General features: G+C 44.2%; 1 protein-coding gene across 5 annotated transcripts in view; it reads left to right on the top strand.

Moving 5' to 3' along the window:
* Positions 1-25,754, top strand: part of BCORL1 (BCL6 corepressor like 1) — a 79,004-nt gene extending 53,250 nt beyond the window's left edge. For all 5 annotated transcript variants that reach the window (XM_030209075.1, XM_030209073.1, XM_030209076.1 and 2 more), the window contains exons 9-14: positions 9,067-9,291; positions 14,918-15,084; positions 16,337-16,482; positions 16,654-16,731; positions 18,848-19,001; positions 23,010-25,754. In XM_030209075.1, coding sequence (XP_030064935.1) covers positions 9,067-9,291; positions 14,918-15,084; positions 16,337-16,482; positions 16,654-16,731; positions 18,848-19,001; positions 23,010-23,280 — 1,041 coding nt within the window. In that variant the 3' untranslated portion in view covers positions 23,281-25,754. The remainder of the gene's footprint in view (positions 1-9,066; positions 9,292-14,917; positions 15,085-16,336; positions 16,483-16,653; positions 16,732-18,847; positions 19,002-23,009) is intronic.
* The last annotated feature ends 316 nt before the right edge of the window (positions 25,755-26,070 follow it).

The raw sequence follows: 26,070 nt of genomic DNA, 5'->3' as shown, positions 1-26,070 counted from the left end.
TTTACAATTGAACATGAAGAAGAAAGACAGTCCCTGCTCAAAAGAGCTTACAATCTAAATCAGGACAAACAGACAGGACCGAAAAGGATAAGGGAAGGACAGACAGAAGGACACAAGGATAAGATAAAAGTTACAAGTCAGGAGTTGAAAGCAGCATCAAACAGGTAGGCCTTTAGCCCGGATTTGAAGGCTGCGAGGGATGGAGCTAGACGTAATGGCTCAGGAAGCCTATTCCAGGCATAAGGTGCGGCGAGATAGAAGGAGCGGAGTCTGGAGTTAGCGATGGAGGAGAAGGGTGCAAGTAGCAGAAAATCTTGTAAATAAAGTGCTCAGAAGCTATCTATGTAGTAGATCTGCCATACCATAATATCATTAACTTTCAGGACACAAACTGCAAGAACAGTATATTTGAAAAGGTAGCACTGAAAATATAGAGCATCAATATACGACTTAATCAGAGAAGCTGAACAAGTTACACTTCTATATTTACTAGCAGAATCTCTCACCACACACACACGCAAAATACAAAGATGTAAAAAATGCACATTCCCCAAATTGATAATTTTCCAAACATCAAAAATTGAAAATAGTCATTTACTATTTTTTAACTTTCTATTTAAACCAAGCAGATGGAGATAAGCATAATAATTACAGCATTCTCAAGAGTATAATAAAACATCAAAATGTGAAATTTGTCCCCTTCTCTTCATATATCAGATAATCCCAAGTTGTCGCTGTCTCTTTCCATTCTCCTTTTGTTGGTTTTCTCCTAAATCCTTTTCCAATCTTCTTTTGTTGGTCTTCTAAATCGTTTAACAAAGTTCCCCCCTTTTTTTCCCTACATCTGTCTCTGATATTGATCTTTCCCTTTCATCCTTTTTCTCCCTTTCTTTCTTCTTTGCTTCTCTATCATTCATAGCTAGATTTCACATCTTCTTTCACTCCCTGTCTCTACCCTTCAGTCCTCAATCTCCCTATTCCACCTTGTAGCTACCTACTAACTTTTCATCTTCCACTCTCCCTCAGTCAATCTGTTTCTTTTTCTGTCTCACACTCCTTCCCTAGCCTTCTGTTTCCCCTGTCTTTTACTCAATCCCTGAAACCCTGTTTCTGAACTGCTGTACTCGGATCACCTCTCCAGCTCTCATAAACCTTCCTCTGTCTCTTGTCTCATCACCAGTCCCAGCTTCTCTATAACTCATCCCTCCTCTCTGGCTCCAGCCCTTTATCCTGTCTCCGTCCCCTCCTGAGCTTTCCATACTCCCTTTTACTTCCCCTCCTGCTCTTTCTATCATCTCACAGATCCATCTCTTTCCTGTCTCTTAACCTCTTCCCTGTTGCCTCCACATCCATCACCGTTTTACCCTGTCTTTCCATTCCACCTCACCTAGCTTTATCTCAAATATCTCGGCCATTCTAACATACTCTTACACATATTCGCACTCAATTGCTTTGCCCTCACTGGTTTACAGTTCCAGAATCTCTGCTCCGTTTCTCATTACCCACTTCTTACAGGTTCCCATTTGGTCACAAAGTCCTCAGACTCCTGCCCAGTTCCCTTAGTCCCTGATGTCCCTCATTCCCACCTAATTTCAATCCTGAATCCATTTTATGAGGAGTAGGGAGTACTTCCAACTCTGGGATTCCCCTCCTATAGCAATACTGTTTCACCAGGATCAACTTCTCTTTCATACCCCAGGGTTCATCCTATCTCTGTCAACTCCCCAATGTTCAATAATATATACAAAAAAGGAGGAGATGTATAGAAAAATATCATCAGCTCAATTTACTGACCAAAAAATACACTCGATTAATTAAGGGAATTGTTGCCTCAAGAAGCCCCTGGCTCTAATATATATAGAGCTCATAGGGGCAGGATTGCTTCATCATCGGCAACAATACCACATATAAAGCAGCCTCTACCCAGCATATATTAAATTCTTTTTTCTTTTTTTCTATTTTTAGCTTATGATGGGCATTTATATAGTTAATATGTAACGGCTACTTAGCTTTTACACGGTCCAATCCTTCTTACAGTGAGTTACATCCATGACGCGACCAAGACCAACAATGGCCAGCGTTTCGTCGCCTGCGTCAGGGTCAAATGGTCTGCGCCCAACTGAAGAGGAAAAAGATACAAATGTTAAAGTCTACGGACCGCTATCCAGCGCTGCATTACTTATTTCCCTCAATATATTTACTTAACCACCTCCGTTGAAGGATCTACTATCTATAACGGACCAGCACATAATAAAGATGGCTCCACTCATTTAAAGATTTTGTTACGTCAGACGCCAATGATCACATAGACCAATCAGCTTGTGTTTTTCTCTCTACCTTCTACTTACACGGAACACGATTTGTCAAGCAGCTATTTTATCACTGATCTGAGCATTCTATCTAAAAACCTTGTTTCCAAATAGTGTTATCAACTATGCAGAATATCCCAAGCTCTCAGCAAAGGATATTCACATTAGAAAAAATGTCCCCATTCAATTCTAGCATTTAAACCCATAGGGGTTAATGAGTTCAAACGGTATATCCACCTTTGTTCACATTGAAACAGAATTCTTTTTCTATCAACTCCAATGCGGACTCGGGATGCCTCTATCTGTTGTAAAACGAAGCATCTCAATTCCGCAAAGGAGTGTCCTGCTGTGTTGCAATGGAGCACCAGAGGAGTGAGCATTCTTTGTGTATTTAACACACTCCGGTGCTCTATTAATCTAACATACAAAGTCCTAGAAGTCTGACCCACATACAGTAAATCACATGGGCACACTAGACAATAGACAACATAGTCAGATTTACAATTAGTATTCACTCTCAAATCAAATTCTCGAGCAGACTTGGGATGAATAAAAGTCTCCTTCTCCAGCATTATCTCACACATACAGCATGAGCCACATTTTTTATGCCCCGCATAAATAGGGAGCATATCCCCATTTAATGGTAATACTGACGGACACAGTAATTCCTTCAGGTTTTTGGATCTACTATAGGCAAAACGAATCCTCTTATTGGTAAATGCTGGGAGGGTCTGTAATATCCCCCAATGATTATTGAGGATTCTCCTGACCCTATACACATCTTTATCAAAACGTAAAACACATGTGATAAAGTCTGTTTCATCACTAGAAATTGCATTATTATCATTCGGGCATAGTAGTGTATCTCGATGGTTAAATTTAGCTCTTCGATATGCTTGTCTCACGATGTTCTTCGGATATCCCCTACAATATAGACGCTTGCTCAGTATCCTTGCCTGTGCTTGAAAATCTACAGTTTCTGAGCACAAGCGACGATATCTCAGCATCTGAGAAAAGGGGAGACTATCTTTGAGACACCTAGGGTGACAGCTTGTATATTGTAACAAGCTGTTAACATCAGTCTCTTTCCGATAAATTGTAGTAACAAAAGACATTTCGGCTTTACTGATCTGCATATCTAAATAACTGATGGTATGTAGTTCATGATGTCCTGTAAATTTAATCCTGGGATGGCATTGATTTAAAAACTCAATAAACAGTTCCAAAGTGTGTATATCAGCCTCCCAAATAAAAAATACATCATCAATAAATCTGCACCACATCCTAATGTGGGACCAGAAGGTGGACGTGTATACAAATTTCTCCTCAAAGACTGACATGAATAGATTAGCCACTGAGGGTGCTAGAGTAGCACCCATCGCTACACCCCAATGTTCCCCATGCCTATATGTATCCTCTGTCTCTTGCCTCTTTCAATATCTCACCCCTACCAGCCCACCCTTTAAAATTCACCCTCTCCATCCAATGTTCAGAATTGGTAGAAGGAGAACGAAAGCGGGGGGGGGGGGGGGGGGGGGTTCCTCAGTTCATCCCCTCCTTTGCCACCAACAATAGCAGTGCTTGTGGCCACAGGGTGGGGGCATGTCCTTGCTGCAGTTAGGCGCCTGAAGTTATACCAGGTCTATGTAAGGTGTGCCGATGCCAGCTTACACTATTACTTTGTATAATGGAATCTGGGTGCCCAGATTTCCCACATTTCTGGGCCAGGCTGGCAGCAATGATCCTGACCACAGGGAAGGGAGCAAGATGCAGCATTTCTAGTCTGATTGCAGTGGAAGCACAGATTGGTTACATAAGTATTGCCATACTGGGACAGACTGAAAGTTCATCAAGCCCAGCATCCTGTTTCCAACAGTGGCCAATCCAGGTTACAAGTACCTGGTAAGATCCCAAAACAGTACAGTACATTTTATGCTGCTTATTCTAGAAATAAGCAGTGGATTTTCCCCAAGTCCATTTTAATAACTGCTTATGGACTTTTCTTTCAGGAAACTGTCCAAACCTTTTAAAAACCCCGCTAAGCTAACTGCTTTTACTACATTATCTGGCAACTAATTCCAAAATTACACATTGAGCGAAGAAAGATTTTCTCTGATTCGTTTTAAATTTACTATGTTGTAGCTTCATTGCATGCCCCTTAGTCCTAGTATTTTTGGAAAGAGTAAACAAGCGATTCACATCTACTCGTTCCACTCCACTCATTATTTGATAGACCTCTATCATATCTCCCCTCAGCCGTCTTTTCTCCAAGCTGAAGAGCCCTAGCAGTGCAGTGGTGCTAATTGCCAGTATGAGGAGGGGAAACAGACTTTCGACATTTACAGCTCAGGCTAGTGCCAACAGTGATCACTGAGAGTGGGCAAAAGTAGAATTAGGGAGCGGTTATGGGGATGTCAAGTATCCCGCGCTCTGTTTTGTGAACTTCCCAGCTTGCAGGCACACATAATTGTAAAGGAAAGCCTGGACTTCCTGTGCATATCAGACTTTTGGTTAACACACCTCCTGGCATTTAGTGGCACACTAGTGTTCCCTGACACACTGATTGAGAGTCACCACTTTGGAGTGTGGTTAACTGCATCATATTATCTGCCGCATTAGCAGTTGATACATGGTGACAACTCCCACAGGCGGCGAGCTACGGCCTGTCCCAGCCCCTGCCTCTCGGCACCTCCCCGATGCTCTTGACTGAGAGTCCCGGGGGGCCGAAGCGATAATAATAATAAACTTCAGGAAATTACTAAAAACCAACCTGTTCAAAAAGGCATACCCCACCGATCCAACATAAATACCTACATCCTGCAACACAGTAAAACCAAAGCTCGTAATGGACAAGATATAACCTTCCTCCCCTGGATCCCATTGTACCTAAAACACATGTACCATTATTCAACCATTATATCACCTTGTATTTGTTTCTACCGGTCTAGGCGAATGCCTTCACGGTACCATGTAAGCCACATTGAGCCTGCAAATAGGTGGGAAAATGTGGGATAAAAACGTAACAAACAAATAAATAAATAAACATTAACTGCACGGTGCAGTCCCCACACATTCTTTACCCCTTTGTACGAATCTCACGTTAGTTTAACCCAGCAATTAGCATATATAAACAATTACTGTATGTTAAAACCTGTCTTAAGTACTTACCCCCCAAATTCTATAAATGGTGCTGAAAATTGGGTGCATGCCCATATTGCATAACGAACCAATTAGCACCAATAGTTGGGCGCTAACAGTTATTGGTGCTAATTGGCAACCATTTGGATATACGCACACATCTTACTAAGTGCTCTTCTATAAAGATGCGTGCATAAATTATTTAGTGTGCAACTCAAAAGGGTGCGTGGCCTTTGGAGGGGCATGGGCGGGTCAGGGGTGTTCAGTAAAGATGTGTGCAGTATTATAGAATTCGGGGGATCCGCACCTAACTTAAGTGTGAGGATTTACACCAGGTTTCAGTTGGTGTAAATCCTTGAGCCCAAAAGTTGGACGCGGATCTCCGCACCGAGCGCCATTCTATAAACGGTACCCAACTCGGAATGGCCTTTATTGAATAGCACTGTGCTGTAATTTTTATTCGGCATCCAAAATTGGGTGCAATTTACTAAATCTAATCCTTAATGTAGCTTAATTTATACACCTGTTGGGGCTGTCATAGCCGAGCAACTCGAACCGAAGCAGATTCAGGGGAGCCTTGAATTCAGAAGGTAGATACTGAAAAAGGCCTTCGTTTCAGTTTTTCAGGCTGAGTCACTGTGCTGTGATTTGAATTGGTGATGGTTAGTAGAGTTTACAAGCTGTCCAAAGTTACAGCTCTGGCTGCTTGGGCATTGCCATAGATGTAGGGGGAGCTTATTCTCACGCCTGTGTGAGAGTTGTTTCAGACTAGGGACAGTGGAAGCCTGGCCTGTTCATCCTGGTTCTTCAGTTGATGTGCTTATACTGATTTTATTCCATTTTCCAGGGTGAGGCACATATTGTGGGAATGTGTGAAACCTGCTCACCCTAGGATTCCTTGGGTGGAAGAGGGAATTCCCTTATCATTTTGTAGCATTATATAATAGTGCTTGAACTTGCCATGTCATCACTAATGCAAGAGTGGCAGATCTGTACCTACACCATTTCATAGTCCTGAAGACACCAGCACCCTGCTTCTTTTTTCTCTTTCTCCTCACTTTCACCTCACCACACCACATCTCATTGATATTTCCCTTAGGTCTGCTTGTACCCCTCTTCCACCTCTTTCACTGTTGACCTCTGCCCTTCTCTTCACTCCTCCTTCCAGAGGTCCATGTGCCCTCTCCTTGCTCACTCTTGCTCCCTTACTGGTGCCCCTGTCCTTTCCTTGTCATACTGTGTTATACTGTCCTACTCTATGCCCCCTCTCTTTCCTCTTGTGTGTCCTGCTTCTCTCCTCTCCCCCAGGCCCTGCTGTCTGTATCCTCTTTCTCTCTGTACCCGCTGTCCTTCTCTTCCCTTTTCTTCTCCTTTCTTGTGCTTCTTTGACACCTTCTTCTATTTCTTTCCATCTCTCTCCTCTCCCTCACACCCTCTAAACTCATAAACAGGAGAGAGGCCTCTTCCTGTCCCATGGTGCTTTTTGTATATGACTGCACTGCTGCAGTGCTTTATTTTGGCTTTTTTTTGTTTTGTTTTGTTTTGTTTTGTTTTTTTAAATTGTCTATGCCCTAAAGCTCAGATTCAAAATCTGGAGAATGCCCTGTTATGGCCATACATGGTGGCAGTAGTGTGTGTAAACAGCAGAACAATTGAGAAAGGTTCATGTGCTTGGAATGGGTTCAAATCCTGGGTCTGCCAGTGCCACTGACTTGCCCATTATCTGAGGTGCTCCCTTGGAATTGTACACCCTCCAGGTTAGAAATTTATTGTGCATATTAGTGATTTTTCGTGTCATGCCCTGTGTAGAGCACTACTTCTGGGCACTTGCTTTTAATTGCCCCAGTGCTGGGCAGGGAATGCCTGTTGTATAATGGCATCCAGATTCCATCATATAAAATACTAGTATAAGCTGGCATCAGCACACCTTACATAGATCTGGCATAATTTCAGATGCTTAACTGCACCAAGGACATGCGTAAGTTACTGTATTCTGTAAAAGGCATATGGGTGGGAGCCCTGCCAAGCCCCTGCCATGCTCTATGCCACTTTCACATGCACTTACCGAATAGCGCTTAGCTGCTTTGCTGCCAATGATGCACATACATGCCAGTATTTTGTGCACAAGTAATGCATTTATTTTATTTAACACATTTATACCCCACATTTTCCCACTTAGTTGCAGGATCAATGTGGCTTACATAATACCGTAGAGGCAGGCTCCGGTTCGGTAAAATACAAATACACAAAATAGTAGTAAACCTATAAATAGCAACAAAGATATGATAAAAAGTCCATACGGTCCATAGTTTTGCTGTATCACAGGAAGTAGAAAATTAAGTTGGGTCTGAGGGGTAGGCCTTCTTAAACAAGGTAGTTTTCAGTGACTTCCTGAAGTTAAGATGGTTATGAATTGATTTCACGGTTTTAGGCAGTGCGTTCCACAGTTGTGTACGTATGTAAGAGAAGTTGGATGCGTAAGTTGATTTGTATCTAAGACCATTGCAGTCTGGATAATGTAAATTTAAGTAAGTTCGGGATAGACTGGTACGGTTTCTGGGTGGCAGATTTATTAGGCTCAACATGTATTCAGGAACTACGCTGTAAATAATCCTGTGGACCAGAGTGCAAACGTTGAAGGCAATGCGTTGTTTGATGGGAAGCCAATGCAATTTTTCACGAAGGGGTTTGGCACTTTCAAATTTTGATTTTCCGAACATCAGTCTAGCTGCTGTATTCTGGGCGGACTGAAGTTTCTTAATTAGTTGTTCTTTACAACCTGCATAGATTCCGTTGCAGTAATCTAAATGGCTTAATACCATTGATTGTATTAGGTTGCGAAATACATCTAGCGGGAAGAAAGGTTTTATACGTTTAAGTTTCCACATTGAGTGGAACATAAATATAAGAGCCCTGTTTATAGACTTGCCCTACTTTATATAAATGAATATAAATAAAAATATAATACACTTCAGCAGTAGAGCCTGTCTGTCAGTAATCAGTGTGGAGCACCAGAAACTTCAGACAGAAGGGGGCAGAATGGGCCTCACAGAGGGTGGAGAAAATAACTGTTCCAGTGAAATGGGCCTGAAATGGACAGAAGCAACGGGGTCCAAATGGAGAGGGACAAGGGAGAGTTCTAGGGTAGGAGTAAGAGCATCCTTCCTTGAATTTCACAGAGTGTCTGCTAGTAAAGTCTTCCTGTCTGTCGAGAATTTGGGGGTAATTTTATCAAGTACCCACTAACATTAATTACGCATGGAAATCATTAGGATAATGGCATATACCTACAGAGTATTATAATTGTGTCACACTCAAAGCCTGATATCTGGTTGTGTGAAGTCTGAGCAGAAAGTCATTCAGACCAGCAGAAAGCGCTGTACAGATTAACCCACCTGCAGCATCTTAATGCTCCTGTAATAGGTTGATTTTCTTAATTGTTTAATTTCTAGATCTCTCTCTACCACTTTTTCTGTCCCTGGGCGAAGGGGCATGTGCCAGCCTTAAGCTCTTTCTTTGCTTTTGCCCTGAGTACAAGGGTTGTTTCTTGCTACCTCCCCCCCCCCCCCCTTTTTTTTTTCTTGTGGTGTAAACAAATGATTTTCTGTTGCTTATCCAGGGAAAGGCACAGCGGTGTGGTCAGTCGCCTAGGAGCCGTGCTCCGAAATCTTCATCTCCCAGGAAGTCCCGTGACACATGGCCTCTGTGCAAGGGGAAGCGGAATAGTGTGCTCAGCTCTCCGGGCAGCCCTACAAAACACATCCCTCCAGAGGCTCGGAGACTGATTGTGAACAAGAATGCCGGTGAGACTCTGCTCCAGCGTGCTGCCCGCCTAGGCTACAAGGTGAGAGAACAGTCCGCAGGTTTGTGTGCTCTCCTGGGAGGGAAGGGAGGTGGAAGGAGCAACGCCTACAGCCCTCTCATGGCTGGATTTCAGATTCTGGTGCCCATAGAAAGGACTAGAAACAGTGGAGGTGAAAAAGGTTAGAATATCACTATGGTGCTTCCTAAAGCAAAGAGGAGCGGGTCTCTCTTTAGCCTCTGTTTTGGGTTGCCTCAAAATTTGACACCCTAGGTAGTTGCCTATGTTTGCCTATATCTAAATCCAGGTCAGAGCTTACTGTAGAGCTTATATGCACATGCTCCATTGATAAAAACGAGCTACAGTCTGCTCCTCTTGGGCAAGGACCCTTTTTGCCATTGCCTGATGAGATTGTGGTATGTTGGGAGAGGGGACCAGGATGGAACATAGCATAGAAAAAAGCAAATCTCTCTAGCTCACAGCAACTGAAAGGCCTCTAAGCTGCAAAGCCCAGCAACATTGTAAGAAACAGTAAAATAAACTAGGCTTTTTTTCTGCAAACCCTTTTTTCAGTAAGTGTGGTGGTATGATGAGGAACTACTGTAGTTAATAATAAAATCACTTCTATATCGCTATCAGTTGTACGCAGCGCTTTACAATTGAACATGAAGAAGACAGTCCCTGCTCAAAAGAGCTTACAATCTAAATCAGACAGGACCAAAAAGGAGAAGGGAAGGACAGACAGAAGGACACATAAGGATAAGATAAAAGTTACAAGTTCCAGCCTGAGGCAGACACCATGCCTATATCTTTACACTGTTATCGGAAAGGCAGTGATATCTGGACTAGGAATGACTCACTGTGTTCACCCCTTGACTAAAAGATTTTTTCCTGGGTTTTATGCTAATGTTACAGAACAGAACATAAGAATAGCCATACTGGGTCAGATCAATGGTCCATCTAGCCCAGAATCCTGCTTCCAACAGTGGCCAATCCAGGTCACAAGTACCTGGCAGAAACCCAATTAGTAGCAACATTCCATGCTACCAATCCCGGGGCAAACAGTGGCTTCTCCATGCCTGTCTCAATAGTAGACTTTGGACTTTTCCTTCAGGAACTTGTCCAAACCTTTTTTAAATCCAGATATGCTAACTGCCATTACCACATCCTCTGGCAGCGAGTTCCAGAGCTTAACTGTTCTTTGAGTGAAAAAATATTTCCTCCTGTTTGTTTTAAAAATATTTCCATGTAATTTCATTGAGTTGTTCCCTGGTCGTTGTACTTTTTGAAAGAATGAAAAATCGATTCATTTTTACCCGTTGTGTACTACTATTTTTGAACACAGTCAACATAGCTCAAGTGCATAGTAACAATAAATATAGGAAACAACATAATGAGGGTCATTTACTAACAGTTAACGCATGGTTCCAAATTGCCCCAAATGTAGCATAGCCTTGGAAAACCAACTCACAAAACTGTAATAAAAATCGCACCTCTTCCCCCCCCCCCCAAAAAAAAAAAAAATAACATTATAGTTGTCAAGGTCCCATCAGCTTTACAGAAAAATGGAACCAGCACTGTAGCAGACATTCCATCAGACTTAAGATGTGTAAATTCCAGCAGATTCTCTGATACAATCTTGTGAATCATTTATTCAAGTTTAGTTTGTAAGTTAAATTTAAAAAAGGCTGAAAAAAACATGTTAGAGATAATAGCTTTATAAAAATTCTTTTTTTTTTGTCGTCACAGAACAGCAACACAAACAGACATTTTGAAAATAGTAAAAAAAAAAAAAAAGAAAGTTGCTGCATTACAGTAACATCCAATATCCAAACATAATTTTACATTTTTTATCATGAAGCAACTGTAGCAACCAAATAACTTAGGAAAAACAGCCTGACTCCTCTAGCCATTCTTTCCTTGAACCATACCCTCCATCCTCCTTCCCACAGTCTTCCATCTCAGCCCTTGCCTACCCTAACCTGCCCATCCAAATTGCGATAATAATAGCTTTAAAAGAGAAGTGTCTTAGGAGTCCTTAGACTTGATTCCTTAAATGTTCAGTAGCAACATGAGGATTAATTCTATAACAGGATGTCTAGATTTAAGTTCTAGGAAAGTGCCTATTCGAAGGCTATTCTATTAAAAAAAAATACGTAAATAAAAATGTAGACATCTGCTTTTCTATGTAGAATTCTAGTGCATGTGGCCAATAACGCAGCCGTAGAGCTGGAGTAAATTCTCACAGCTGGCTTGCAAAAGAATGCACCAGGTCTTTCCAAAAACTCTGCACCAAAAGACTCTTACAAAGAGTATGTATATAAGAACTGTCTTCGGAGGTGCACTTCACGCAGAGAGGCGAGAGTGTTCCCCTTGCGTGATACAACTGCTTTTGGGCACAATAAGCCCGTAGAAGTATATGATAATAGCTCTCCTGCAGCCAGACACACCGCACCAGGACAGGTATTCTCCTAAGATTAATTAACATATCCCAGCCCATGAGGTCTCTCCCTGTGTCACAAGCCCAGCGCTCCCGAATATCTCTTCAGATTTTAGGAGGTTTCGGCTGAAGTAAAGCCTTATGTGGTCCCGAAACACTAATTTCCCTCTCAGAGATGGTATCAAAAAAGGCCCGCAATTTCCTCCCCAAATGCATGCAAAGCGGCTCTGCCACCAATGAAGCTATATAATGTTGGATCTGACAGTACGCGAACTTGGTCCCCCCAGACCCTGCCCCCAACTTTCTGCTGAAGTTTTTCATAGTCAAGAAGATCTCCCGTCTCTCCCAAGAAGTGTTCCAGATGCATCACCCCCTTACTTTCCTAAGATCGGAAAATAAAATGGTCTTGCCCTGGCTGAAAAGAAACATTCCCTCTAAGCGGAAGCTGATCAGTTACTCGGGGAACCCCGCCCAAATCCCTCACGAATATCCTCCATATCGCCCACATCGAGGGAAACAACAGTCCCCTTTGAAACTGTGTAGGTGTTAGACACCTGGTGCAGTGCAACAAAGGAAGAAAGTAATGTGTCCACAGGGATAAAACAGGACTTCCCATACAACCAGTCTTGCAAGTGATGAAGGCAACAAGCCTGATTATATAATTTTATTTTCAGCATTCCCAGCCCCCCTTGGACCCAACCTCCCAACAGCAGATTAAATTTTAATTTAGGTTTTTGGAAGCCCAACAGAATTTGAAAAAAAGCCAATGTAGAGTCCTGTGGTCCCTACTCAAGAAACAAAGCGGCAATGTCTAAAGAACCTTGGCAGGATAACCATTTGCAAAAGACTAATACGTCCCATTAATGATAAGGGCAGATCTCTCCATCCCTCCAAGCAGGTGCGCGCGCATCCCAACAAGTGAGACACATTGATGCTATAAAGGGAAGATGCATCCATTGCTAGCCTAATTCCTAAGTATTTGATGTGAAGCCCCGCCCACTTCAAAGGAAACTGGTCCTCCCCATAATTGACAGACTTGCACTGATGAAGTGAGTGCCTCAGATTTATCTAAATTCAGACGGAATCCTGCATAGTTTCCAAACTCACTCATAAGTTCTAGCAGGGATGCCAGAGGGTGATGTGGTTTGGAAAGATGGACCAAAATGTCATCTGCAAATGCCGCTAATTAAAACTGATGGGGACCCACTCTCACCCCCTGGACATCTGGTGAGTTTTGTATATCTCTACGAAGAGGATCCAGAGTTAAAATAAATAGTAGGGGGGACAAGGGGCACCCCTGCCTTATGCCTCTCAAAATTAGAAAGCAGACTCCAACCCATTGACCAGAAGTTTTGCACGAGGTGAGGGATAGGCCTTCATTGATGACACAAATCTACCTGTGAACCCATACGCCTGCAAGGTGGCAAAAAGAAATTCCCAAGTCACTCAGTCAAAGGCCTTTTCGGTGTCAAAGCTGATCAATAAGGAGTAAATATCCCAGTTACTATGGTACTCCTGGGATGTCAAGATCCTTCGAACATTTTTAGTTATTGTGCATCCCTTTATAAAGCCCACCTGGGAATCGTGGATCAGATGCAGCAGAACCCGTGCCAGCCTATTTACTAGAATTTTAGCGAGAAGGTTTAGCTCCGCATTCAAAAGAGATATCGGTCTATATGAGCCAGGGAACTGTGGTTCTCTTCCCAGTTTCAGGAGTAGTATAACCCGTGCTGTATTTAACTCCTTTTGAGCAACATTTCCAACTCAAATGAATTAAAGAGTCGAGCACTTAACTGACACCAGACGGTGGCCAGACCCGTTTCACTTTAACGACTTCCTCAGGGGTTGTGCCTCGACAACTTGATAACAACCAGAGGTTTCATTCTTTCAAATGAAAACTGGCGATTGAGCTTGCTGCTGATGCATTTTCAAAAAAATATTAATTAAAAGAAAAAATAGAAATAAAAATTAAATAATCAAGAGGTTTTTCTGATCGATAAGACACAACCCCAGTGTAAGACGCTGAAATAATAGTAAACGTTTGGGTGTTTGAGGTCTTTTCCTCGTGTTTGTGTTTTAAACAGACATTATGATTTAAATCGCTGGGTTCTTCAATTTATGAACTTTTAAATTCGACAGCATACATGTGTTTAATCTCAGAAAAATTATCCACACCAAATGGCAGGTGTAAATGGGTGGGCGAGGTTATCCTGGGGTAAGTTTTAAAGTAAGGCAAGCAAAAAGGAGGAGCAAACCTCACGTAACTGTGAGAGGCAAACAAAAAAAGTGAGGCACAAACAAGGAGGATATCAAACAGTCTTTATTGGTAACAGCTAAAAGATGACCCAACACGGCCGTGTTTCGGCACAAAGGCCTGCCTCAGGGGTCAAGTAGATCTTTGTCGTAATGTTGGAAATGTTTAACAACAAAGTACAATGTAGTCAAGGTTCTAGCTATAGAATTTCTGCAGTATCCTTAATAGGTGGTACAATAGCCGTCCGATCGGCAAAAGTATGTCGTGCAAAAGTGACAGTCTGCACGTACCTTTGCTCTGAAAATCCAGCAGATTCCACATAGTGAAAAGTGAATATGATGTGAGCAATTCAAAATTACCCTAATAGATTGCAATTTCAGAGCAGTTCCTTAGGATACAAGCCAAATAAAATGGCTTTTTAAAAATTGCCTGTCCTCTTGGCAGATTGTGGGGGTGTCCCTGTTAAGGACTTAGACCTGTGGAGGGAATAGGAAGTGTAATTTTGCATTTTCCAAAGCCACGCACATTTTAAAGAGAAACAGAGATCTCTGCAGGTAACTTTTTTTCTTTTGACATTTTTCAAAGCTAAAGTACAATCATTCTTTCCCTTTGAAAACTGGTGTGAGGTACATGGGGTGGGGTGGGGGGAAGTATGCACAGACTGTGTGCCAGGACGGGTAGGTTTAAAGATTACCTTCTGAAACCCAATCTGCAAAAATCTAAAATGCAGAAAGAGAAGTGTACATATGACACCTGTCTAGTCATATGGTTAAACCCAGGAGCATCTCCTGTTAAGTTCTGCTCATGTGGACGTTGGCACATCATAGCTGTGCTAACACAGAAAAGGAATGAGGAGGTGGGCCATTGTGCTCACAGGCTCGTCTGCAGAAGATTGTGCATTGAAAGCATTTCTCCCCAAAGGACATTGCTGTGCTGTCACTTATCTCTCCCTGCATGGGTGTGTTGGCTTCTAGGATGTGGTGTTGTACTGCCTGCAGCGTGACCTGGGCGATGTGAATCACAGGGACAATGCTGGCTACACGGCCCTGCATGAGGCCTGCTCTCGAGGGTGGACGGACATCCTACAGATCCTGCTGGACCATGGGGCAAACGTGAACTGCAGCGCCCAGGATGGTACAAGGTAAGGAGAGTGAAGACATTTCCAGCAGGGCAGGGGGAGACTGAGCAAGGGCTGGCACCATTATGTGCTTTGATTCTGACTTCAAGGAGGAAGAATGCACAGGACGGTAGAGACCGGCCGAAACTGAATCCGTGGCTGAAATTCATTGCTTGGTTTCAGCCAGAATTTGAACCGAAAACAGCACCTCGCAGGTCTTTCTGGGCCAGCCGCCACCGCCACACACCCCTGCCCCTGGAAGAGGGCTGGCCAGGCAGCCTGCCACCCAACTTCTCCACCCTCCCACCACCTGAAGGCCCTCCCCGGCCTAATCTCCGGTTTGCTCCTGCTTATGCTGCTTCCAATTCCAAGATGGCTACTGGGACCTCTCACGGCAGTCTCAGCAGCCATTTTGGCTGAGGAACCACTAGACCACCAGGACAATTGTTTCTCTGTTGAATGAAAAATCAATTTTTCATAGAAAGTTCTTGTTCAGTCTTGCCAGTGATGCTGTTCACTTCTAGGCAGCATCCTTAATAATATCTTTAGGAGAGAGAGAGAGAAAAAAAAGCACACCCCCAAAGTCTCTGCCATATGCTTCCCCTTTGCTGTACTTGTCCCCTGGGGTGCTGTGCATCCCAGTGAGTTCCAGCCCCTCGCCAATTCTAACCAGGCCCGATATTCAGCCAGCGGCAGTCAGCGTTTTGCTGCCCACTGCCGGCATTATACCCAGAAATTGAATGCCAGGCCATGTCTGGGCTCCAGCATTGAACTTCCGGGTATAGGGAGCCAGCTAAAACATAGCTGGTTAAGTGCAATATTTAGCACTTAACCAGCTGTGAAGAACCACATAAAGATAGGACTGACTTTTATGCCGACTCTGCCCTTGGAATACCCACTAAATAGCCAGTTTCAGCTTGGGCACTATCTGGGCATTTTCAGCTGCACTAACTGGTTAAGTGCCACTGAATATCCCCAGATAGCCCTAGCCAGGCGATTTAACCACCCAGGAACCTCTCCTGACCATTTAAATCACCTTGAATATCAGGCCCCAGATCTTCTGCTAAGAACACTGGGGGTGCAGCTTCAACAGGCCCAAGTGTTCCCACTCCTCACTAGTCTCTTCCTGCCCAAGACAGTGGCATCATTGCACAAGGCCTTCTGCTTCATACTAAAGTCTGCAGATACCTGCAAAGGACAAAGTAGATTGGAGCCATTGTGGTGTCTGCAAAGCATTTTCATAATCCTGTATTCGTGCCCGTCTCTCCTTGGACAGACCCATTCATGATGCAGTGGTGAATGACAACCTCGAGACAGTCTGGCTTCTGCTGTCGTATGGTGCTGACCCCACCCTAGCCACATATTCAGGACAAACAGCCCTGAAGCTTGCCAGCAGCGAGGTGATGAGGGGGTTTCTCAGTGGTAAGTACTTCCCAGGCTGCTGCTGTACAGTGTCTTTTCCCCTTTGACCTCAGTGTTCAGTAGTAGCATTTGCTTATTTCCTCATCCTCTCTAGAATTCCCTTTTCTTCTGTAGTTTTCTTTCTCTGCCCCCACCCTTATCATGTGCAATTTTATGATTTCTCTTTGCCAGATTACCTGTCCGACCTTCGAGGGCGCTCTGAAGGGGATCCTCGCACATCCTGGGATTTCTACAGCAGCTCTATATTTGGTGAGTTCAGCTACATTCCTCCCACACTTTCTGCTGCCTTACCTGAGGGAAGCTGAAATGGTCTCTACAGAGCCGAAGAGCGTTCATTCTGTGCTGGTGGTTTCGGCTCAGCCAGGAGCCCAGTTTAGGCTCTGCACTTTGCAGCTGGGCCTCGATCTCCAGGCTGCAGGGACATAAGTGAGGGCCTATGTCTAATATCAGTTAGTCCCCTAATACACTCCAAAACACACCATGACATTCTAGTACTCCTCCGTCCCCCACCCTTCATCAAAACCAAAACAGGCAAGCCAGATAACCTAGAGAGCTCAAATGTCAACCTCTTCTCAACACCTGTCCTCAGTATCTCCATGTTATTTGCAGTGTGATTATGTATTTATTTATTAGACATGTTCTGCTGCTGGTCCTGACTTCCATTTATTATGGTTTACAGTATAAAATCAATATCCCAATAAAATAGAATTCTGCAATGTCCCACCCCCACCAAGAGACTGATAAAAGCAAATTAATGAAATACACAGTGAACATCACTTAACCTTTGCCCTGGCAAAACTTCACTGAAGTACTTGCATTACTCCTGTCATTTTAGCATAGATGGTGCTCTCCCTCCTGCCGTTTATTTAACGCTCAGTATCAAAGTTAATCTGCTGATAAATAATCACACAACAATTAATTGTCTTTGACTAATGGACAGTTTAATTGTTGTCCCTAGAGCAGTAACTCTCCAGTCTGGTCTCCAAGCAGGGTTGATGTTCAGGCCATTCCCGTGCTCCAATGCTCAGAAGCGCAAGGGGCCATTAGCACCAAACCAGTGCCCGCATTGCAGAAAGCTCAGACGCTCTAACGTGGGAAACGATGAGCGCGCCAAAGATTAGCGCAAATAACATGCTAATGTAGTCAAACTCAAGTTAATGAGGTCATTTCCCATTCCTTCACAATGCTCAAGAGAACAGCGCACAAAACAAAACCGCATTAGCGGGTTTGAATAGAGAATTTCTCATGACTTCTCTAAAATCTGCTGGTTTTATACAGTTTGGACGCAGAAGGAAGCATGTGCATACCCCTAAGCGCCAGTAGTAAGAAACAAATATGCGTGAGTCTGAGCAAACGTAAAAAAATTGAAAAGTTTACATTTAAAGGCGCAGAAAACAGACACCAGTGTACGCGTCACGTTTGGGTTTTTCTGGCTCATTTGCACAGGAGCTTCATTTACCATGTTAATTTTCCTTTAGCGTGCGCCAAGCAAGTCTCCCCTCCTTGCTTTCACTTTAACAGCACTCATAAAATTTGCATACCATTTCATTTGAGCATTGGCAAGTTAATTTTCTGCGCTGTTCTGGCGGTATTTTTTCAGCACTGTTGGCTTACCACGGGAGTTCTGAGCATCAGGGTGCCAGTGAGGTATACCTGTTGGTTTGTACATTTTTGATTTTGACTTTCCTGTTTCCTCCTGTCCCTTTTGGACTTCAGCTCAATCTGAATCAGGGCTATGATTTTTCATTAGCAACTACCCTGGGATTTTTCTATCTATTTAATACCCCTTTTCCCCCTCACATCCTCAAAATACACCATGTCTGGTGCTGGCACCGATTCTCCTGCACGGGGACACATACATCAGGACACTTCCAAAACTTTACAGTCATGGACTTTGTCCACTAGGTATCACCCTTAAGCAATAATCATCAGCCTTCCTCCCTCCTAACACCACCTCTACAACCTTCTCATTCTCTGCCGCAGTTGACCCTAGGGTTGAATTGGGTACCTTCAGTATGGCAGTGCTCACCAAGCTGGCTGTATTGATTTAAGAGCCAGGTTAATCTTCTTAGGTTGGAAGACTGACAGGGAATGGGCCACTCTTCACATGCTCTGTCTTGTTTAGGTCACCTATGTTTGTGGTCCTTGGGGCACACCCAACCAGTCAAGTCTTCATGCTATCTACAGTGAATTTGCATAAGATAGTTTGTATAGAGTGGAGGTTGTGGATTTTCTGAAAACCCGATCGGCTGGGTGTGTTCCAAGGACTGGGCTGAGAAGTTCTACTCTGCACTGTCATCCCCAGTTCCCTTGGATTTTAACAATGAAGGAAGAAAGGGAAACAAGTGTTCTTTTTGTGTTTCAGAGGGGAAAGAAGAGATTGGTGCTGACATTTTCCTAAACCCCCCAGAGAGCTCCGACGAGGCTGAAGAGCCCTCTGAATCGGACAACTTTTTGTTTGAATTCTCAGACAAACCTTTTCTACCCTGTTATAACATCCAAGTCTCTGTATCTCGCTGGTGAGTAGCATGTCTCTGTGGAACCAGAACTACCTGAGGTTAGCCTGTCTCAATTCAAACAGCATTCTCTTTCTCAACGTATGATGCGAGAGTGCTGCTGGATATTTTGTGGCTGCTTTCCATGTCTACCATATAGTTAACTGAATAACTAACAGGAGCCAAAGAACAGGAGAAAGTAAGAATCATTAGGACCCTGATACTAAGGATGAGGTCAGCTTCAGTCGCAGGCCAGAGGTTGTGAAAGGGGATTAACAGATGCACATTGTTTTAAGGATCATTCTATCAATGGGAGAGGAAGTGGAGAGAGATTAAAAGTCAGTGCATACTGGTTTCTTGACCTTTATCATTTACTTAGATTTGTGGAAGGACTATTGGGAAATGTTTGACTTTTTACTGATGATACCAAAATCTGCAATAGGGTAGACACCCTAGAAGGTATGAATAATATAAGGGGGGGTCTAGCAAAGCTTGAAGAATGGTCTAGAATTTTGGCAAAATTCACAATCATGCATTTCGACTGCAAAACCGTGAGGGAGTGGTACAGTTTAGGGCTGTGCTTCTCGGGCGTAGCCAGACCGGTGGGAGGGGGGATCCAGAGCCCGAGGTGAGGGGGCACATTTTAGCCCCCCCCTTGCCGCCGACCCTCTCGACCCCCCCGCCGTCAACCCGCCGTCGCCTACCTTTGCTGGCGGGGGATCCCACGTACAACGTGCAGGATGTCAGAAACAGAAGGAAGCCTTTTGCGAGAAGAAGAGGACCTCGGCTGGCGGGGGTTGGGGTCCCCCGCCAGCAAAGGCAGGCGACGGCGGGTTGGTGGCGGGAGGGGAGTCGGGCGGGTCGTCGGCAGGGGGGTCCAGGGTGAAATCTACGGGGGCCCTGGCCCCATGTACCTACGCCACTGGTGCTTCTCAACCAAGTCCTCAGGGCACAACCAGCCAGTCAGGTTTTAAGAATATCTACACTGAATATGCATGAGATAGATTTGCATGCACTGCCTCCTTGGTATGCAAATCTACCTCATGCATATTCAATGTGGATATCCTGAAAACCTGACTAGCTGGGTGTCCCTAAGGACTGGTTTAGGGGATGAAGTACTTCTATGCCTGAAAGAGGGGCAGGACTCCAGTATGACCTTAAGATGGTTAAACAGGTAGAACAGGCAAATGCAAAAGCCAGAAAGATACTTGGGTACACAGGGAGAGGAACAGCCAGCAGAAAAAAGGAGATGATAGTATAAGCCTGTGATGTGTACTGTTTACGGTTCTGGAGACTGCACCTTCAAAATGATGTAACCAGGATGGCGTTAGTCCAGAGGGTGGCTCCTAAAATGGTTAGTTGTCTTCATCATGAAGCATATGGGGGCACTTAAAGATCTCAATACATATACTTTCGAAGAAAAGTGAGAGAGGGGGAGATATGATAGAGGCATTTAAATACCTCCATGGCATAAATGTACAGGAGGCGAGTCTCAATTGAAAGAAAACTTTGGAATGAGGGGGCATAGGATTAAGGTAAAAGGAGACAGACTCAGGAGTAATACAATGAAATATTTCTTTATGGAAAGGGTGCTGGATACTTAGAACAGCCTCTCTGTGGAACTTCTGCTGGAGTCAAGAATTATATCTGAATTCAAGAAAGCATTGGACAGACACAGAGGATCTGTAAGGGAGAATGGTAGAGCTTAGCGGTTAGTATGGATGAGCAGACTGGATAGGCTGTATGGTCTTTATCTGTCATTTGCTCAGTTTTGGTGCATTTTTAATCTGGATTTCAAGTTAAGGTCAGCTGGTTTGTGTTGTTGCATAAGAAGTTAGTATTGTATCTTTGATATGGATAATATCTCAATATAAGCAAATTGCGTATTTTGTCATATTCCAGTGGTTCCCAAACTTTCTTGGGTCACAGCACACCTAGGCTACATGTTTCTTCTCAAGTCTCCCCCACCCCACCCCAGGCCCCACCCCCGGCAGCATTGAGTCCTACCTTTGCTGTTGGGGATGCCCAAGTCTCACTAGCTGAAGAGGTCCACTGCCTGAGGTCCAAGCTGTATGTTGCTTGCGCTTGCAAATCAGTAGCATGCTTCAGCCACCAACACTTGCATGCCCTCCTTCTCTCCCCTCTTCCATCCAGCGTCTGCCCTCCTTCTCTCCCCCTTCCATCCAGCATCTGCCCTCCTCCTCTCCTCTTTCCATCCAGCGTTTGCTCTCCTCTCTCTCATTACTACTACTTATCATTTCTATAGCGCTACAAGGCATACGCAGTCCTTCTTCCCTCTCCGTTCCATCCCTCCCTTTCTCGCCACTTTCATCCAGCCTCTGCCCTTCCTCGCGCGTCCCCTTCCATCCAGCCTAAGCCCCCTCTCTGTCTCTCCCTTCAGTCCAGCGTCTGCCTCCTCTCTGTCCCTCCTCCCCTCACACACCCATCCCTGCCACTGCTGCTTTTGTAGATGAGCTGCAGCCAGGCAGGACCAGACTCTCCGTATACGCAGCTACCAGCTGTGCTCCGGAACAGGAAGTGACGTTCGAGGGGGCAGAATCATCAGCCTCATGTATGAAGAGTCTGGCGCCTCATGGCTGCAGCTTGTTTTGCTGTTCCGGCTGTCGGTGCTCATCTAGAGAAGCAGCAGGGATGGGTGTGCAGGGACAGAGAGGAGGCAGACAGTGGATTGGGCGGAGCAGTACCAGTTTGTGTGACAGCAGCACCCCTGAGAATTCGTTGTAGTGCACCAGGATGTCGCCGTGCACAATTGGGAACCGCTGTCATATTCCATTAAAGGATTCATTCATTCTGAGTCCTTTCCAAACATTCATGACACTGCTGTCGACCACACAGTACCTTCTCTTTCTTGAGAATTGTAACATATAGTACACACAGTTCATGAATTCTGGGAAAGACTGGGACACTTTTAGCCTGTGCTTTTTCTTGTTGTATTTGCATGACCAGTGTTCGAGGTCTGTCTAGCTGGCAGAGGTCCAGGCAGGAAATGGCCTCTGGGACCGAGTCCTTCAGTGGCAGACATATTAGGTAGGCCACATCTTCCTCAGGCATGGTTTGGGGTATAGGAAGTCTCAAGCATTTGCCTTTTTTCATTCCCACTTAGAAACTCACCAAATGTAAGGAAAATTTAAATCAGCCATTTACTATCTTAAAAGTCAGTTGTACAAAACAGCCTGTGGAATTCTGAAACGGCAGTAGTAGAACTATTGGAGGATTCGGGGCAGAAGGAAATTGAGGGCTTGAATATGCAGTAGTGTTGGAAGGTCATTTTATCAGATGCTGCATGTGAAGTGTTTGTCATGCCAGCAGTGAAGAAAACAAGGAAGGCTTTGGAAGCTGAAAATAATAACACAGGATTAAGTAAACCAAATTTTTCTGAGTTCAACCTTTTTGTGGTTGTCATAGTAACCTACCCTGGTTAATCACCATTGTCATGAATACCTCTACTTTTCATGAAATTATTTAGTTTTCTAAGAATAATATCCATGGGTGTTGTATACTTAGCCTTGTGAGGTAATAGGTATGCTTTCTAGATGGTGCAGTTTGTGGATCTGAGAGAACAGGAGTGAGGCCGAGACCTGTTCGTGTGTCTTATAACATTGTAAACAAAATAATTGAGAATGTGGGGTGGGCTTGTAAACATAGTCGTATTATATCTTATCATAATATATGGGATATCTATAGGACTTGGAGGGCAGCTATCCATACCTCTTAGACTATATTCCCAAGTTTGTTTACTTTTTTTTCTGTCCTTATGTAGGTCTACATGACCTTGACTTTACTGTGGACATTAAAGTCTGCTTGGGGAGGGGGGAGGGAATATTAAACTATGATGATTATATAAGGTAAGCATTATAGCATGTACATGGCATCTTGATGTTTTTTGTTGCATTGTATTGACTTGCCTTTGAATAAATAACATTTAAAAAAAAAGAATGAGGGGTTCGCCAAGGGATTATATTTTGTGTATGTTTTCCACAAAAATAACTGTTTCTTAATCCATTTCTGCAGGCCTACTAACTGGTTCCTGTTCTCTGATGTCCTCAAGAGGCTGAAAATTTCTTCCCGGATATTCCAGGCACGCTTCCCCCAGTTTGAAATTGCCAGCTTGTCTAAGAAGGAGTTCTATCGACAGGTGTCCTCGAGCCAGCTGCTGTCCCAGCCCGAGGGCCTCGAGTTGTGGCCACAGGAAGGTGGAGAGACTGTGGAGCTGGTGAGATATGAACCGGAGCTGCTGAAGCTTCTGGGGTCAGATGTGGAGTTCCATGCTGACAGCAGCTGACGGGGGAACGGACTTCAGGTTGGCACCTGCTGCATCTGACTGCATCATGAGGCAATAATGTGGACCAATGGGAGGCAGCCTTACAAACGCCAGCAGTGGTGACTGGAGTCTTTCCTTACTTTAATTCTCTCTCCACCTTTTCACATTGACTTGTCATTGACTGGTGAAGAAGACGTGAAGAGACAGAGATGCACACAGTCTATGCTGGAGGTGATCTAAGGAGCCTTGTGATACAGGCAGCTGTGCATGTGAGGCCTGAGGAAGCTACTACTGCATCTTGTCTTCGACTCTCCAGGAAGCGTCCTCTGAAGAGTTAAATTTTGTCTGAACTTCTGTATCAGAGGAGGAGGAAGAAAGTAGCAGAGGCACTGAGGGGAAGGAAAGTGCCCTCTACCCTATACTAGGTCAGTGCCCCTGCTGACAGGATGTGTAGGCCCCATGTAGGGTCTCAAAAGAGTGAATCCTCTTGGAGAGGTGGGACTGTGCTGGCCAAAGCTGGGATTTACTGTGCAGGGAAAACATGCTGCTTGCTCTCTCACTCTCTCCCTTTTTCATCCTGTAATGTCGCCACCCCCTTCCGAAACTGAACCACATTTCTCGCCTGCTCTGCCCTGTTGAATTGTCTGTGCTCATCTTCCTTTTCCACGGTGTCTGCCTAATAATTATTGAGTGCCTCCTGGTGGCATAGTGAGTCTCAGGAAAACAGAAGCACAATGGCAGTCTGGCTCACCACCTTACCCACTATACACCCAATTTCTCCTCCCAGCTAATGGAGACAGACTTTTGTGCCCAGAGAGCTGAAGGAAGTCAGCATGCAGGAGGCAAAAAAGAAGTGATTAAGAGAAAAAGGGGGTTTTCTTAGCTTCCCCCAAACAAGTGCAGAACAGATAGGGTAACAGTGGCAGCCAGAAGTTGCAGCCACAGAGTTTGAGGTAGTGTTGAGGTATCCTGCAGTTGTGAAGTTGGCAGCTACAGGGGTGTGTCAGTGCTCTTTCTGTGCATAAAGAGGGTGAGAACTGTGTCAGCTGGGTTTGGGAGGGGAAAGGACTAGCTTTTCACCCTCTCTGTAAAGAAGGATCATTAAGAAACACAAAAGGGGTGGGGACAGGGTAGAGAGGTGCCAGATTTCCTCCAAAGGATAAAGTATCTGTTGATAATAGTTTTGTTCATCACCATCTAGTCTCCCCTCCTCCCCCCCCTTCCCCTTTCCCCACCTACTCTTTCCCCTCAGGCAGAGATTGTGGCTGAGAGCTGAGATTCCCAGAATCTCCTTTGCTGCATCACACACAGAACTTGGAGAGGCGGAGCTACCTTATGGAGCATGGAAATGCTTTGGTTGCAAAAAAACCCTGTCACCGGAGAATGCTGGGTATCGGGAGCATTGCATGCTGGGAGAGACGAAGTGGAATGGGGCCTCGTTGCCCCTCTTCCATTATTTTTTACTTTTGTAAGCAAAAATACTAATTTTGAAGGCATTCTAACAGCGAGAGAGAGAATAAGCAAGTCATCTTCAGAAAGGAGTGAGAAGCCCCTTTGTCAGAAGACTAGCAATGTGTTTAAGAAGTAAATATGGTGACACTTTAACTTCTTTTTTTGAACTGATATTTTTTTTATTATTATTGTAAATGGTACAGTTTTATTGTACGGGTGCTACAAAAGAAGAAAAAAATAAGAAACAGAAAAAAAATGACTTTGAAGGTCAGACAATCCATTTTTCTCACATCTCCTCCATGCTGGAGTTTTTGGGTTGTGTTGTTGGTCCCCCCCCCCCCCCCCCCCATACTTTCCTCTTCATTTGGTTGGCCCTTTCCGTGGGAGCTGCAGCTTTGTCCTGGTGACACAAATGCTCCCTGAGACAGTTACATATTTTGCCCTCTGCCCTTTATTGGAGCACAGTTATGGAGATTTTCCGAGGCAGGTTTTAAATGTCAGCTGTCCACAGGATTGGGATCCAGTCTGGCTATTCTGAGATTTCATTCCACTCTTGGCCTTGTCTGTTCTTCCCTCCATGCCATTGCCCTGCCTCTTGTCACCTTGCGTTTGGAGTACAGCTACTCATCCTCCCTCTTAATCTGAAACTATGATGTATTTTTCAAGTTTGCTCCTTTTAAAAAGCTCCCCTGTTCCAGTGCCTGTAGGAGATGCCATGTCCCTCCTTCCTTACCGTATATGTCCTTCTTAAGAGCTTCCAGTTGTTGGCATCTGTTCTCTCAGCGTTAGCAGGGTGACAGGGGCTAGAATGTTTTGGAACAGGAGCTGGAACAGCAAGACCAAGCTGAAATCTCCCCAACATGAAGTTACTTTTTGGTCATCAGCATTGTAGAAATGACTGCAACATGCAAAACTTTGCCAGTGGAGAATTCTCCCTAAAAGCTGTTGGTTTCTTTATATTTATACGAAAAGTGTGTTTGCATTTTGAGGATTTCTTTATTCTTGCTGCTGTTTCTAATAATATATTTTATGTTAGCACTGGACTGTGGTGTCAGAACCCCTTCTGTTCCCAGCATCCTACTTGGACCTACGTGTTTACTTTGATATACCAAAACGTTGGGCAGACTGGATGGACCGTACAGGTCTTTATCTGCCGTCATTTACTATGTTACAACAAAAGAAAGAGAGAGAAAAATGTGAAGTATATTTTTAGGGGTCCTTTTACTAAGCTACATTAGGTGCTGACATGTGCCTAATGCCTCAAAAAAGCCTAACACGGGATGCATTAATGCCTTCTGTGCTAGTTTTGGGATGGGCATGCACTAACAATGGGCTAATACATATACAGGGGTGGAGAGT

This window comes from Microcaecilia unicolor, chromosome 7, assembly GCF_901765095.1.
Source record: "Microcaecilia unicolor chromosome 7, aMicUni1.1, whole genome shotgun sequence".
Taxonomy (NCBI): domain Eukaryota; kingdom Metazoa; phylum Chordata; class Amphibia; order Gymnophiona; family Siphonopidae; genus Microcaecilia; species Microcaecilia unicolor.
Note: the sequence above shows the minus strand (reverse complement) of the source record. Positions and strands in the feature narration are given on the sequence as shown.